Source organism: Triturus cristatus, chromosome 5_1 (assembly GCF_964204655.1).
Source record: "Triturus cristatus chromosome 5_1, aTriCri1.1, whole genome shotgun sequence".
In the NCBI taxonomy this organism is placed as follows: domain Eukaryota; kingdom Metazoa; phylum Chordata; class Amphibia; order Caudata; family Salamandridae; genus Triturus; species Triturus cristatus.
In genome coordinates, this window is record NC_140587.1 from 215,975,094 (window position 1) to 215,991,682 (window position 16,589).

General features: G+C 42.7%; 1 protein-coding gene across 4 annotated transcripts in view; it reads left to right on the forward strand.

Moving 5' to 3' along the window:
- The first annotated feature begins 6,654 nt into the window (after window positions 1–6,654).
- The window catches only part of AGO2 (argonaute RISC catalytic component 2), a 524,350-nt gene continuing 514,415 nt past the window's right edge, over window positions 6,655–16,589 (forward strand). The window contains exon 1 of one of the 4 annotated variants that reach the window (XM_085604853.1): window positions 6,655–6,938. In XM_085604853.1, the coding sequence (XP_085460979.1) occupies window positions 6,917–6,938 (22 nt within the window). In that variant the 5' untranslated portion in view covers window positions 6,655–6,916. The remainder of the gene's footprint in view (window positions 6,939–16,589) is intronic. The other 3 variants (XM_085604855.1, XM_085604857.1, XM_085604854.1) reach the window with 3 other exon arrangements.

A 16,589-nucleotide genomic window follows, 5' to 3' on the forward strand; every position in this document is an offset into this window, starting at 1 on the left:
ATAACTTTTCCCCCCAGTCTCGAGGAGGAATCAACCAACCAGTCTAATGTACAGGTAACAACACCTGTTGAAGGGTCTCTAAATAAGACAGTCTGACAAGAAGGTCCATCTCGAGGTTGTGAAATAGAGGAACCCAGTACTAGCAGTAGAGGTAGAGTTATTGGTAAACCATGTTGGTATAAGGATTTTGAATGCTACTAATGTGTTATCATGCACTTCCTTATGTTTGCCTACTCTCTTTCCTCCTCCCTTGTTTGCCCTGCCCTTCCACTCCTCCCCCCCCCCCCTCCATTCCTGTCCTCCTATTGGGAGGAGATGTGTTAAGATGGATCCTTGTTTCTAGAACCTTCCCTACCCTGCGGGCACCCGTACCCTCTTGTGCACTCACCTTCAACGTCAGCTGAGAAGTTGCCATTTCTGAAGAAGTCGTTGGGGAGTTGACTCGTCTGTGGTCACTGCGGTGTCCTCCCTTTGGTGTGCTGAAATACTTCAATATATTCGACTTCAAATTATTGACTCTCGTCTTAATGATAGCGACCTTAACTATGAAATACCGGACGGGTGGCCACCCTATATCCGAGACCACTCATATTGTTCCCGATCCTGGGTGGATAGATTGAAAACACCTGTGTTGCGCTACTTGTTAACCCCTGCATGTTCTTCCCTTCCTTTCCCCCTCCTCCGCGCGCCATCCTTCCCTTGCGCGAGACTGCTTACGCCAGCTGGAATGTTGTCAGCTGGACGTTCCATGATTACAGTTATATGACAGTTGCCTATGACAGTTGGTTACCATTGTGTTGTTCGCACTGAGCACTCCGGTTATGGTGTGCCGTCTTTGCAATTAATAAATACTTTACTTATTGAAGATGTTCCCTGGCGTTATATCTTTACATTTATGGCGACGAGGATGGGATAAAAAGGTAAAAATTTGTGGAAGATGAGGAGGAGGTTGAGCAAAACTCCTCGGATGACTCGGACTACAACTTATGTGTACTAAACATGACGGAAGTAACAGAAAGTGAGGAAAATGAAAAATGCAAAAAGAAGAAACCCATGTGCTTAGTGGACATAGGAGGTGTAAATATTGAGATTGTTGCAGACTCTGGTTCACCCTGCACGATAATAAATTGTGATGTGTGGAGAGAAAAATGTAAAGCAAAGTTAGGGAAGCATTTGGAAAAACCAGATATCACACTTAAAACGTTCACAGGCGAACCTGTAGAGCTAATGGGTTTCAAGGAACTTATGTTTACATTTAAGGAGAGAAAAACTAGCAGCAAGTTGTATGTCGCTGCCACTGGCCCTTCGGTGCTTGGATGGAAGGACCAGGGTGAACTAGGGATCACACTTAACCCGAACAGCGCTGAACCTGTGCTAGTCACGCAACAAGAAGTGTTAAATGGTAGTAATTTAGTTAACAGGTTCCCAAAAAATGTTAGCGGGAAAATTGGTAAACTAAAGGGGTTCCGACACAAGATAAAACTTAAAGAGGATGCTGTGCCATGCTTGCACAAGGTTAGACACATTCCTATGACATTAAGGGCCTCATGTAGGTAGCCCAATACCGGTCGGTAACGGCCGATTTTCGGTAAATATACCGTTACCGGCCGGTATTTAGGCTTTTGCTATGTAGGGGGATAATTTCTGTATTCGGTAATTTACCGAATCGGTAAAATTACCGAATCGGTAATTTTACCGATTCGGTAAATACCGAATACAGAAATGAGATGTAGGGGGACTGTGTGGTGGGTGTGGGGATTCGTTATTTACCACCAACTAATAGTTGGTGGTAAATGAAGAATAGGTGTGAAAATGCATTTTTGTGCACTGTGAAGTGTGCAATGTGGCAGACATACATGCCCTTAGGGCATGCATGTGCGCCACATGTGCACACATGGACGAATCAGGGGTGCAACAGGGTGTCAATGTGACACCCTGCCACCCTTGAATGTGCTCCCCCCATTACCGAATCGGTATTTACCGATTCGGTAATGAGGCATACCTTCCCATTGATTCAATCAATGGGAAGGTATGCCTCATTACCGAATCGGTAAATACCGATTCGGTAATTACCGACTTACTCCGATTCGGTAACATTTACCGAATTTTTACCTACATACACTTTACCGATTCTTAAATACCGAATCGGTAAAATTCGGTATTTAAGAATCGGTAAAGTGTATGCCACCTACATATGGCCTTAAGGGAGGAGGTGAGAAGTGAAATTGATAAGCTACTGGAAGCGGACATAATCGAACCTACAGAGTCTTCTGAATGGGTCGCACCCCTGGTGGTCGCAAGGAGATCCAATGGAAAATTGAGGTTGTGCATAGATTTGCGTGACCTCAATAAAAACATACTTATAGACCAGAATTAATTAGATGTTATCGCTCACAAAGAATATGACAGTATTTTCGACTATCGACCTAGCTGCTGCTTACCACCAGGTAGCTTTGCATCCTGAAAGCAGACACCTCACCACCTTTGTTTCGCCGTTCGGTTGTTTCAGGTCCAAAAGAGAACCTTTCGGATTGGCGTCGGCAGCAGCGTTATTCCAGAGGCTCATGCATGAAATGTTCAAAGGGGTCAAAAAGTTGCTCATCTTCCAGGATGACATTCTTATTATGGGTAAAGATCAGTTTTACTACGACAACAGGTTGGTGCAGGTACTTAAAATCTTGGAAAAAAATGGCATGACAGCTGAATATAAGAAATGCAAGTTCAGTAATAAAACTGTCACCTACTTAGGTCATGAAATTATACAAGAAGGAATAAAACCTAAGAAAGAATTACTCAAAGCGATCAAGGATGCTCCAGTTCCACAAAATAAGGAAGAACTCAGAGCATTTTTGGGACTGGTGGAGTACTACTCCAAATTTGTAAGGAACTTTTCAACATAAACGTATAGCATAAGGACACTTTTGAAAAACAAAAACAAATTTGAATGGTCTCAGGACTGCGAAGACAGTTTTAAATGCCTTAAAAAAGAGATTTGTGACGCACCACCCCTTAAAGGGTTTGACACTAATCTTGAATGTGTAGTCACTACAGATGCAAGCGGAAAGGGATTTGGTGCGGTCCTCACACAAATTGAAAGCAATGGTAAGGAAGTCACCATCGCTTTTGCATCCCGCTCTTTAACTTCCACAGAGGAGAGATACTCAGTTATCGAGCGGGAAGCCTTGGCTTGTGTGTGGGGGCTGGAACATTTTCGGCAGTACATTTGGGGTAAAAGGATTATTTTGCGATGTGACCACAAGCCATTGATGAAAGTGCTTACAGTGAAAGGGTTGTATAATGCCTCACCTAGGTTAGCACGATTATCTATAAGACTATTAGATTATAATTATGAGGTACAGTATTTGCCGGGAACCAAGAATGTAGTCGCGGATATCCTGAGCAGGTTACCCTTGCATAATGAGGAGAAAGGGGTGAAGGAAGAACTCTGCGTAGCTAGTATCAACGAAGAATTCCCTAGCATATTAGAAGAGGAATGGAAAAAAGAGTATTCTAAGGATGTAACACTAAATGAGGTTACTAAACTCATTGTGGTTGGATGGCCTAAGAAGAAATATCTGGAAAATGAGTTAAGGCCTTTCTGGGAATTGAGAAGTGAGTTATCTGTAGAGAACAACCTTGTTTTAAGACAGGGTAAAGTGATACCTCCCGTCACATTAATAGAAAGAATTGTCAACATTTGCCATGAGGGTCACCTAGGCGTAAACAAAACTAAACAGAGAATTAAGAATTGGTATTGGTGGCCTGGGTGCGATATCGAAATAGAGAGAGCAGTCAGGAACTGTATATACTGTGAGAATTCTGATAAGACTCAAACTACTCTCAGACCTCCTCTGCAACCGTTGAAGTGCCCGAACATGCCTTGGGAGCGAGTAGGAATTGATATAATGGGTCCTGTAAAATGGCAAGAAGAGCAAGTGCACATACTGGTCTTAGTAGATCACTTTTCAAAGTGGCCAGAAATAAAAGTCTGCAGGAGGGTGGACGCTTTTGACATTATCACATTCATGGACGGTATATTCACGAGAGAGAGTATACCGAAAACTATTGTAAGTGACAACGGAAGTCAGTTCACTTCAGAGGTTTTAAAAAAAATTGTTGTGAGGAATGGTATTACCCACAAAACTACTTCTGTTTACCACCCTGCCGGCAATGGGACCGTGGAAAGATTTAATAGGATTATAAAAGGCATTATCCAATTAGTAAACAACAATCGCAAATGTTGGAGAAAGGAAGTTAACAAAATGATTTGGGGGTACAGGATCACTCCAAGTGAAAAAAAACTATGATAAGCCTGTTTGAGATTATGAGAGGCAGGACACCCATCTCAAAAGACAATATTGGATGGCTCAAGGAAGCGAGGAAATCTGAGTGGTCAGTGGAAACCGTCAGGAAAAGAATCCAAGAGGCAAAAGATCTGAGTAAAGAGAAGTATGACATCAAGCATAACTGCAAACAAATAAAGCTCAAAGAGGGTGATAGAGTGAGAGTAAAAAGAGGTGGACACATTGTCAAAGGACAGAATAGGTTTTCAGCGCCGTTAATTGTAGAAAAAGTGTTCTGTAACTCTGCGCTCCTCAGCGATGGCAAGGTGTGGCATGCCTCTGCGTTGTCCGTTTGTTCTAGAATTGAGGTTGTCCAAACGGAAAACAATGTACAGAAGATCAAGGATGCAGAGGATGAGATGGGTGTACTGGACAAGTACGGATGGTTGCGCCAAGAAACATCCGAATCGGATGGAGAAGGAGATAGCACAGCGTCACCATCTTTTGAGCATAGTACCAGGGATGTTCAGGAACGTGATCATTGAATCCATTGGTGTATTCAGAGACCTCAATACTAGTGCCTCAGTGGTATCCCTTTGTGCTAGTAGCATTACCACACCTGTGGAAGATCAGGATGCTTTGGAGCTTAGCGATGAGAAGAGTGATCTCGCCACAGGTGATACGAGTAGCTCTTTAGGTTCAAGAGGCAGCCCTGCATCTGGACAAGAAATTGTGTTGGAAAGAGACGCTTTGGAAGAGGTGGCCAGCACCAGTAGATGTGGTCGTGTTTTGGTGAAACCCAGCAAATACAAAGACTTTGTATGCGAATAGTTACATGTCTTGCTTTTATTCCATCTGTCTTTTCTCCCCCCCCTCTTATCCTAAAATCTATAAGGAAAGGAGATGTGTTGCGCTACTTGTTAACCCCATGCATGTTCTTCCCTTCCTTTCCCCCTTCTCTGCGCGCCATCCTTCCCTTGCGCAAGACTGCTTACGCCAGCTGGAATGTTGTCAGCTGGACGTTCCATGATTACAGTTATATGACAGTTGCCTATGACAGTTGGTTACCATTGTGTTGTTCGCACTGAGCACTCCGGTTATGGTGTGCCGTCTTTGCAATTAATAAATACTTTACTTCCTGAAGATGTTCCCTGGCGTTATATCTTTACAACCTGTTGTCTTGTTTTCTTTTTTTAAACTTCTTAAATTGCAATCTGGGATGCAATTGCTGCAGGTGTGCCGAGAACTAGGAGAGATGGTGAGCTTGTCAGCAAAAAAAGCGGTGATATTAGTATGTACAGAGACATCATATAAACACTGACTCAACATTCTAAACATGACATAACAGAATTACCAAGATAAATATAGTGGACACAATTATCGACCAAAGAGTTTATAATACAATGAATATATGTACAAATACAGCTCCCCGAAGTACTGCCTACCAAAGGCGGTGAGTCACCAGCCCGCATCGTTTTCCTCTCTCAAACATACAAATACTACCGACTGAAGTAGGGTAGTTGAGTAACTTGACAATATCTGCCGTCCCATAACCTACACAGAAGTAAGCGATCATACAATACAACAGCTGCCATTTTCAAAATTGGCATGTTTGTTTCGATATGAAGAGCGAACCTAAATCGCCTTTCCAAAATGACCACTACATGTAAAGCTACGGGGAAAGCATCACAACACCCATCGTTATTTAACGCATACGTCGCGCTATTCCTTTCTCTGAAACATTATTTTCATCCTAGCTGGCGAACAGTCCAAAAGAACAATCCGAATGTGTGATTACATTCATTTACAAAAGCAACTTGTTGTAATGCTATAGAATGTTTTTAATTTAAAATATTAAAGTGTTATCAGTTACCAAACTACGATCGATATACTTTTGAAACTAGGAACTAACCGAATGGTTTCTGTTTATTTTCTTTAAGTACTCTATAACCACGTGATTGTTACTTCCCCACCTTTGGGAACATATATTTATGTATTTAAAGATGGAGGCCATATCTGACTCTTGTGGTAACGAATACGTATGTCCCTCGTTAATGCTTATGATTATCTTCGCCGGCCTCTAATTCGCCTTTTTTAAGTCTTTTAACAAAATAAAATAATAATTAAAACCTTCTTTCTCGGTCTTATCGGATCAACCGCAACGTCTCATTGGATGTCTTGAAAATGAATTGGCTAGACTTGAAAGTTCGGCCATGTTAGGTGAGGAAGCACTCCTTCGCGTGGATTTACAACAACCATCATGGCTCCCCCGATAATCATTCGCGGTCTAGTGCCTAATCACCCATGAACCGCTCTGTGTTTCCCCCAGTGCACGGCCCCGCCAGTCGCATCTCCCCATACGTCACTTCCCGGTCTTTCCCCCAACCCCCTCTGTCGCTGAGTACCCTGGTCTCCAGGAGCTCGCGCTATCAGTTTAATGTCTTGATTAATAAGGGACGCGCAGACGCCGTTTTTATTTTTATATATATTTTTTAAAAATCTCCTGGCGGCCTGTCTTTGAAGCCCCGGGGGGGGGGGCTCCTCGTACCAGGGAGGGAACTGCAGAAGACTTTTACCTCCACCTTGTTCCCTACCCCAGGGCTGCGCGCCCCCCAACGCACAGTTCAGCAGACATGTATTCTGGAGCCAGCCCGGGTGAGTCCTCACTTTACTCTTATGTCCGCGCGCCCGTGTGGGAGGCTCGTGCCGCTCCCTCGGACTGCAGCTTAGAACACTGGGTTCGAGGACGGCCTCGCGCCGCCCGCGATGTGTGTATGTTGTTTGTGGCAGGGACTGGCCGCCGGCTGCCTGCAGTGCTAGGTGTGGAAGAGAGGCTGTGGGTGGTTTATCAGAGACCGGCACAAGTGGGGGGCCTGTGAGTCATGGCTTCCAGTGGCCGTCTCCACGGGTTTGCGAGTGTGTCACCGACAAGGTGCACTTGAGACTGGCCCTTGTACTCAAAGAAAGATCAATGCCTGCTGCTTTTCTGAATCACAACAGTCTATCTTGTGGAGCAGTGATCTGTGTTGTTGTGTTTGTGGCTGGCTGTGCTCGCTGTTAGGCGTACAATCCCACCCTGTATATAGATGGTGTTGCCACCGTGGTTACGTTCTATATGTTTATGGTGGTCGAATCCTACTGTGGCTATATAATGTCTGGGAGCACCTCACAGTATGTGCTGAAGTGACGGGCACCCCAGTCTGGCATGACGTTGCAGGGTTGTGTCGTTAGGAACGATCTGTAGTGTGCAGACCACTCCTACCGTGTTATTTTGCCCCACAACCTAGGAGGGACAAGGGCGCAGCTTATTGTACTCCTGCCAGTAAATCTTACTTTTGTGCGATGCAGCTCTGTGCCTTCCTCCCGTATTGTGTCTACACCTATGTTTTTTATAAGCTTTCCTTCCCTGGCTACAAGATGTCAATTTTCATGTTGATCCACCATGTGCCTGCAAAATGTCGATTACTAGGGATCGAGCATCCTCTTCTAGAGTTGGAGAACGGTCTTGGAAATTATACAGCTTCAATAGGGGCCATAGTGTTTAAACAGAGATGCACAAATTGTGTTTCTGAAGTGGTTTGCAATTATACTGCTTTAAAAGGGTTCCATTGAGACCATGGGTGCTTAAGATAATGTACACTGTTACCCTGATTAGAGCAACAGTACTAGGAGTATCAGGTCTGTGCCGTATTACAGCGTGAAGTATGCGTACAGCCTGCATCATAAACAGAACGAAAATATTGTTTTCGTCGAAGTTAGCATTTTATCTTTTCATTCTTAATTTACGCATCGAACATCTTTTTTGCGGTTGCGTTGTTCACCCTATCTTTTACCCAAGGCATAATTAGATAATTATGCGTTGTTGATGTTTAGTTGCCGTCTTAAGCTACATTGTGGCCTGCTACTTCTCTTAAAGGAAACCACAATTTAAATAGTTTGAGGTTCGTACAGTTGTATCAAAAGATCTACATTCCTTCATATTTGCTCAATCGAAGCAGTGATTAAGCATTCGAGTCAAGATATACACACTATTATGTTTTATTCAATCAATTCTTTTTTACTGCTGTCTTAGCAACTAGGCAACTGATCATTTCATATGACACTTGCTGACAAAGTGAGAGTTCTGTTGATTTTTAAATGATACTCTGAAATGTAAGCTTCATTGACAGTAGCGCCTATCTAAAAGTAGTGATGTCAGGTCATATTGTGACTGTCTTCCATGTGTCCCCGAGTGATAGGAGTGTGATTGACAATTTGTGTAGCTGCAAAAACATTGCCAGCTACAGACTTGATATCCAGGCATTTGCCAAACTCCAAGTCAAAATATTTTGATTCTGACCCAGCCATGGTACTTTTCAATACCCGTTAAGCCCAGTGTCGTCATCTAAGCTGTTAAATGAAGAGTGATTGAGCATTATGCAGCGTATGTGGAGCAGTGGGTTTAAACATAATATACGGTTGGTCAACAAATTATCCACTTTATGTATCCCTGTATCTATTTTGAAACAGATCTACATGAATAAAGGGACCAATTAATAAATGACTTGGCGTAGACGTGTGATAGAGTTAAGGACCCCAGGTAGTAGTATAATGCTTATATGACTAGCAGAAGCAATGGAAAGTTCTTGGTTAATATGCGCGTGGCAGGAGTATGGGGATAGGAGACATTTGGGGATGGTGAAAGGACACAGTATGGCATATCAAGTGGAGTGTAGAAAGGTCTCTGTATACCTTGCATACTTCAGAGATACCTTGGATTTGCAAATCAACATCTGTTATCTCTTTCCTACTTAAAGAAAACTAGATTGCATGGGCGGAAGTGGGGGAGATAATGTTCCCCAATAACTCGGAGCCAAAAAAGAAATCACAATTCTTAGAAAATAAGGGAGTCTACATCATCAATGAAATCATTGGTTGTGGATACACATACTTTCAGCAGTTTCTCTGGAATAAGAACCTCCAATATTAGTAAAATCTGTGCTACACTATCTAACAGTGCGGAGAAAAGGAAAGGGAGTCCAGGGTTTGAATGATGCATGACGACCAAAACTGAGCTTGATCGAAGTGTGGGTTAAAGTACCAGGGTCTTCACTTCTTGCTAGCTACAAATCAGTGTTTAAGTGGGACACTGTCATTATAGTTGTGTCAGTCGTATGCAAATCAAGAAAAACGATTCTGTTGATGCTAATGTTTTTCACTGAATGTAATTGAACATCAGTTATATCAACACAACATTTTAAAGTAGAACGTGCGTGGTTGGAGATTGGTCTGAGAGTGGCAGGACCTGAGGGATCATTTTTTTTTTTTTTATAATGAAAATTGACAAGTAGTCTTAATGCAAGATAAACATTGTCCTGCAGTCACACCTAATGTGGGTTCTACTACCTTGACCAGTTTGGCACGGGTGCACGTTGTAAGATACTAGAGCTTCTTTTCGTGTAATGGAATTGAATTTGAGTTTAGCGGACTGGTGAGTAGCTGCTCGTTAAACAAAATATATGCACTGCTTTCGCCCATCAAAAACTTGTTGTACCTGAAATTATTGGCCCAATGACTGCATACACAACTCTTGACACTTTTTGGGCTTATTGAGGTTAACATAACAATTTGTAAACTGTTGATGTTCCAATTTGAGTGTTGGATGCAGTAGAGACCATTTTGTTCCATCTGGTAACAGTGGTGATGGGTACCTTTGTAAATTAGTGATAGTAGAGACTGCATTGCTACTTTCTTTGCACAAGCCCTTTCCAGTTTGCTGTTGAAAAAACACTGTATTTGTGGTGCAGACCTCTGTATCTTGTATTTAATGTTAAGAATTACTAGTAGATCTGACAATAATGAGCTAAGATTTAAAGATTGAGTATCAAGTTGTGGGTCAAAGATTGATTGTGAGCAGAACGGAGGTGGACCAAAAGATGATACATTGATTTGCCAAGGGCTTTTTGTAAATTCTACTAAGTATCTTGGGTTGTAGAAGTTGTCATAGCAGTCTGCTGTTTGGTAATGAAAGGTACAGCAACGTTATCGGTTCATTTTGGCGATGACGTGGACCCATAGTGGATAATGCTCTCTTGTTTGGAATTAATATTCAAGCATTTTGCCCATGAGCTTAGAGTAGCTCACTTGTTGAGGAAAATCCCCATGTGTTCTAACTTGCATGCATGCTTTGAAAATTGACTTTAGATTAAGAAAGTTGACCATGAAATGTTGTATTTGACTGGTGCTCCGTGGAATATCAGTGAAAAGAATGGCTGAGCAGACGGAGAGCACTTAAAATCGGAGATAATAAGGAGACCGCGAGTTGTTGTATTTTCCTTCTGTGTACTTAAAAGCATGTCTGCTTTGTCTTCATGTTCAAATGTAATAAACAAGTTGTAGCTTTATCAGTTCACACATTTGTGTTTACTGTATGCTCTGTTGTGGCCTGGTGTAAACGTAAGCCTGTGTAGGGGAACTTGCGTTATCAGCAACACCTTACTGTATATCTTCTTGTCTGTATCGCATGCTCTCTGTGCTTGACATTTTTATACAACTGCTAGGTGTGAGTGGTGTATGCAAGGCTGTCTGAAGTAATGTTTGGAAACGTTCTAGGCATTACAGAGAGGCCTACGAGAGCTTCTCACTTGAAACTCTTCTTAATTGCTAGAGTAGAAATCTAAACTGGCATTTGTTGTGGACGCAAAATGATTATAAAAGTTAACCTGGCTTGTGTACAGGTGAACAAAACTAACAAAAGGCAACAGCAATGGTGGATTTGAACCTAAACTTGATCACACCTGAGGTGCAGATTATAAGAAAATTATGCACATACAATTTTAGTAGAAAACCTCTTATCAAGACATAATGATGTTTTGAGGGTTGTCTCAGTCATAGTTGTTGCTTTCTTACCATGTTGCCTGAAATTGGCAACTTGCAGATGCTAGTGCCATCTACCAGAGACAATGCTACGCAACATAGTTCTCCAGCACTTGAAATCTGGGGGCTTCAGACTTGGTTCTGAAACATAACTTTGTGCATTTGTGAGATATTGGTGCAGCTTGGGTGAGTACAAAGGTCTGTTTATGGTTTTTCAGCAGCAGTTGAATGCACAATTCCACTAGCCTTGACTGTAGCAGACAGCAGGATGCTTTTAGAATATGTAGGCCTCAAAGGTAAAACTGTTGTCAGAATCCTCAAATGATAGTGACTGGTTTGGTAAATTGTTTCTAATTAGTGAGAAAATAATGGATTGTCATTGATTAGTACACCCACTTTTCTACTGACTGGCAAAGACCTACGTCTTAGACTTTTTGGCCTGTTAACTTTATAATCAATAGTTTTACCTAGCGCAAGGACTTCCACTTTGTCCCATCCAGGTGAATAAAACCATGTGTTTTTTGTTGCTTAGCTCCTTGAAGGCAGGACACATGGACAGGCAATGTTAAAGAATTTGTAACTTTACTCAGGAAGAGGATTTGTGTCCTCGGAGTATGTAGTAGCCTAAAAGAAAAACCCGTAATAGTGGCATTTTAGGTCACTTTGTGTGATTCTGAGGAGAAACTAGGCAATGATTTATTTGAATCCATACCCAGTGGTTAACAAGAGACCATGGTTTACACTTTACAGTATCAAACACTGCTGATAGATATACCAGGAAAATTGTTAAAACGCAGAGACTCGAGAACCCTGTTCCTTCTGTACCTCTTCACTTTCCATCAACTAGGGCCAATTTTCACAGTTGAAGTAAAAAGTCATGGTTGGAACCAACCCTTTCTTCAGAAGACATCCTAATTCATATCCTGGACATAACTGCCAAATAAAAGACTGGGTTGAAACATGCTTTGACTGCCCGTTAAGCAACAAGGGCCTCTGAATACATTAAACAGCTTGAATCTTACCATGAAGAAGACAACAGTGTGTTAATTAACAAGAAAACTGGAACCATGTATTGATTTATATGAAATGTGTGCTGTGTACATGTATGTAATTTGGTCCTAGACCAGATTTAACATAATAGATAGCTTTTGATGAAAGCACTATTATAAAGTAAACTCCACCAAATAAGGTCCAATATGAGCATTAATGGTAACTGGAACAACAGGGTAAAGGTACAGAAGAACAGCTTCAACCTCCTCTGCGAGCTCCTCCAGTAACTGCTCTATGCAAAACTAGCCTTGAATTCCCCAGTTACTGAGGAGCTAGGCACGAGCATTGCAAAGTTAAAACATAACAATCACAGGTTGCAGAATGAATTAAATAACATATCATGACACCTTTCTCCTTCACAAGTAATTAAACAATAATAAAACAAATACAATCTTAAAATAACTGATACAAAATGAAATTTATACCTTAAATCACTTACTATGTCCCGCACAAAATCTGATAACCATGTTGGTCTACTTCTCACACGTTTTTGCTTTTCCTACACAAAATCACCATTCACACTTCCACCAACAACAACCAACTTTCTCTCATTTTCCTCATCTTGTCTATCCTGCGTCTCTGTGGTAATACCTCCCAACTCCTCTGGGTCTTCCACACACATCTCCTTTTTCTGCCGCAGTTTCTCCTGCTTCCATCTGACTCATGTTCCTCCCTTTTTCTCCCAACATCTGCTGCTAATCCACCATCTTCCCATTCTAGGCTTACACTCTTATCAGTAGCACCTTCATTCCATAATTTCTCCCTGTTGAGTACAGCAGTTCTTTTCAAATTCCAAATCTTGCCATCACTCAACATGTGAGCACTATGCAATACTTAAATATCCTTCAAAGGTTCAGTGCACTGACCAGCATTACACTACCAACCCTCTCACTGTCACCCACAATCATTACTGGTTCTGAACTATTTGGCTTCAATATCATGTTATATTTACCCTGGTCGTGCCACCCCCAACACAGATGGCCTCTTTCTTGCAATATACAATTTTCCTGGGCTCTTTTCTGTTCTTGAATTTGAAAAATAATGGTCTGAAACCCAGGATTTAAATTTTCTCGCCAGAGAATCCTTCTGGCCTAACGTTTGTGGAATGGAACCTCTCTCAATTGTTATTAACACATTTTTCTTTCCATACATTCTCATTTATGATAGGGTAATCCCGAATCTGCATACATTTGAATATTCACCCCACCAACCCTCATTAGGCGAATAGGTTTCTTCCTTAATTTGTCATTATCACTATTAACATTCAACTTAAATTAACCCCTTGTGCTAAAAATTCAGTTGACTTTCTCCTACTCATCAGAATCTCCTTCCTCCTCAACACTCTTTACCTTAAAATGTTAAATTTTTTTACGAACTTTAGCAAAATGCCCAATCTTACCACAAATGGAACATTTTACTTTGGATTCACGGCATGACTTTATCTACGCAATATGGAAATCACTGTCTGACTATACTTGATGGTCTATTACGATGGTGGGCGGACAAAGTCTGCCCGCCACCGTAACGGTATGCGGGACCGTCCACCAGAGGTGCTGCGGTCCCGCTGTGGCCATTAGGATGCCACTGCGGCATCCCCATCTACAACATTGTGGCGGGCAGTGCTCACAGCACCGCCCGCCACAATGCTTTGGATGCACGTTGTGCATTGGTATGCACAAGGTGACAGGCACCTTCTGCCACCTTTTGTCCATGGCAATGTTACCCCCCATGGGCACCACCCCAACACCCTGGGGGCCTGCTAAGGGCCCCCAACAGCAAAGACCACAAGCCTTCACCGCCGCCATGGAAAGGCGAGTCACCGCCTGCATGTTAATATGGATGGCGGTGTCTTGCAGACACCCCCACCATATTATGGCCTTTTTCCGCCCGGTCGACTATAAGCGGCGGACGGTGTTCCCGTCCGCCGCGGACCACCCCAGCCATACTAATATGGCGGTGGGTCAATCATGCAAGGATGGCGGACGGATCGCCGCCAGCAGTGGCTACTGCCGGCCCGGCGGGGCGATCTGCCAGCCATCCTAATTAGACCCCTTAGTGTTGATCTCTGCATAACCGTTTATCTTTACCTTTAATTATACTTATCACTTCATCTTGAGTTTTGTCAAACTCACCCGTAACAGCTTTTACACAATGGCTAGACATTTTAGCCTTTCTTATAATTGCTAACATTTCTTGTAATTCTGGATCTCCATTAACCCATAATCTTTCCTGGTTCGTAGGGTCTTTAATATGCATAACTACTTGATCACGTATAAGCTGTTCTTGTAATCAAATATGCAATCAAGAGATAATTTGCAAAAAGCAGCCATACTCATCCACACTCTCATTCCCTTCTTGCTTGCTATTAAATAACTTACATAAAACAATGCCTATGCATAGATTATGTGCAAAATACTCATCAAGCACTGCAATATATTTTTCAAAAACGTTACCACCCCCAGAAGCCTGCGGCAATTGTTCAAACACTTTTAACCCTATGGGTCCCACAGAATTCAGGAATATGTCTTTTGTTGTTGTTCAGGTTCCATTTTACTGTCAATGTAAATAGTGTTTAAATGATTCTAAAAGTAGGATTTGCAATCAGGAAATGTAATGCATGGTTCGCCCCCAGCTGTCCAAAACGCTTGCAGAGAAGTTGGAGGAATTCTGAGTTCTCATTGCTGGTGCTGCACTTAACCTTCAGACACGTCACAGCCTAAATGAGGAAAGTGATAAGTGTCCCTTCACCCCAGGAGGGACTATTTCACTGTATACCTGGAACGTACTGTACTCAAAGGATTAATAAAAGAGAAAAAAACAGGTATCCAGGGTGACAGAGCTCTTCAAACATCTGCCCAGATAACAATTGTGAGTAACAGTACGCCAACGATGTGGACCAAAACGCGTCAATTTCCAAGAGCGCGCATAGCATGCAAAACGGCCTCGGGCAATTGAAAGCTGCGCGGTGGGGAGCTTGCCTAACAAAAGAAAAACGAGACAGCTGCTGGCAATGCAACATTGGTCCTTCTTTACTGTTTCCTCACAACGTACAATACAACGAATAAAGTCCTGCATGCCAAGATACATTGGGTTACCAAGATATACCGGGTTAACCAGAGACACTCAGCACAGGCACGCACCCTTGCACATACACGTGGTGTTTCAAACAGTGCAGTACAGCCCAGCAGGTAGAAAAGCGGTAAGAGGCATTTTGAAACCCCTCACCAGTACAACAAGAGTCAGCTGCAGCAGGAGGTTCAACGACACCTTAAATCGTCATTATTTGCTGTTCCTTAGAAAGTTCTTCAAAAGGATCCTCCAGGAATCTAACATAATTCTTACACGTAGTTCTGCGATGTTCCAGGTGCTCGTGCCACTTTGGCAAGTAAGCTCCACCAAATAAGGTCCAATATGAGCTTTAGTGGTAAGTGGTACACCAGAGTAAAGATACAGGAGAATACCTGCACCCTCCTCCTTGCTCTGCCAGCTCCTCCAGCAAATACCTATACAAAATCTAGAATTCCCCAGTTTCTCAGGAGCTAGACACGAGCATTACAAAGTTAAAACATAACCATCACAGGTTTCAGAATGCATTACATAACATACCCTGACATAACCGCTATCTACTAAGGAAACTTGTTAATGACGTGGACATTGACTGCCTAGTGCAGTTGCACATGATGCTAAAACCCTGACACGCCGCACTCGGTTTGCGTATCACCACTAAGTTCCTGCGCAATCCTGGTCTTGGTATGTAACACACTTCAACAGGTGTGCGTATCACAGGTAACTGACAGCATGCAACACTACCTGTTGATACACGTGGTGTGCGAATTACTATTAATTTACTGAGGCACGTTGTACAGTGAAATAAAAGTTGGCAGTGGAGTGAAATTTGGCGACGCTGCAAGAGTTGTGTGTTGTCACCACTGACTACACCGCTAACCGGAGTGAAGCAACTGTCGACCCGCTGCTAACTGTCTTGGGCTTCAAAGATGGCTACCTCACGCAGTGTACGGGCTTGTGTATAGCTTGTAGAACTTCACACACATTGGTGGCCGCTGTGTCGCGAAGCACCCAGTCATTCATTGCGCGATGCATTCTTGCAGTGACGAATGGAAATGCTCACCCTGAGCTCCCGTCTTGCAATGGCTTGTTAGACCCAAAACTGGCAATCACTCCGATTGCTCTCCCCCATCACCTTAAAGCCATAGGAGGTCGCCTGGTAGGCACAGGCAGTCCAAAGTAGAACGCTGTCTCAATGACCAGAAGACCCTGCTCAAAAGATGGGACAGCCGCCGAGAATCTTCGTTAGCTGCAACAAATCTTCAATACAAGACTGCAGGTAGAGACTGCGTGGTCCTCAACATGTCACCAATTTGTAGTGACAATGCCACACAA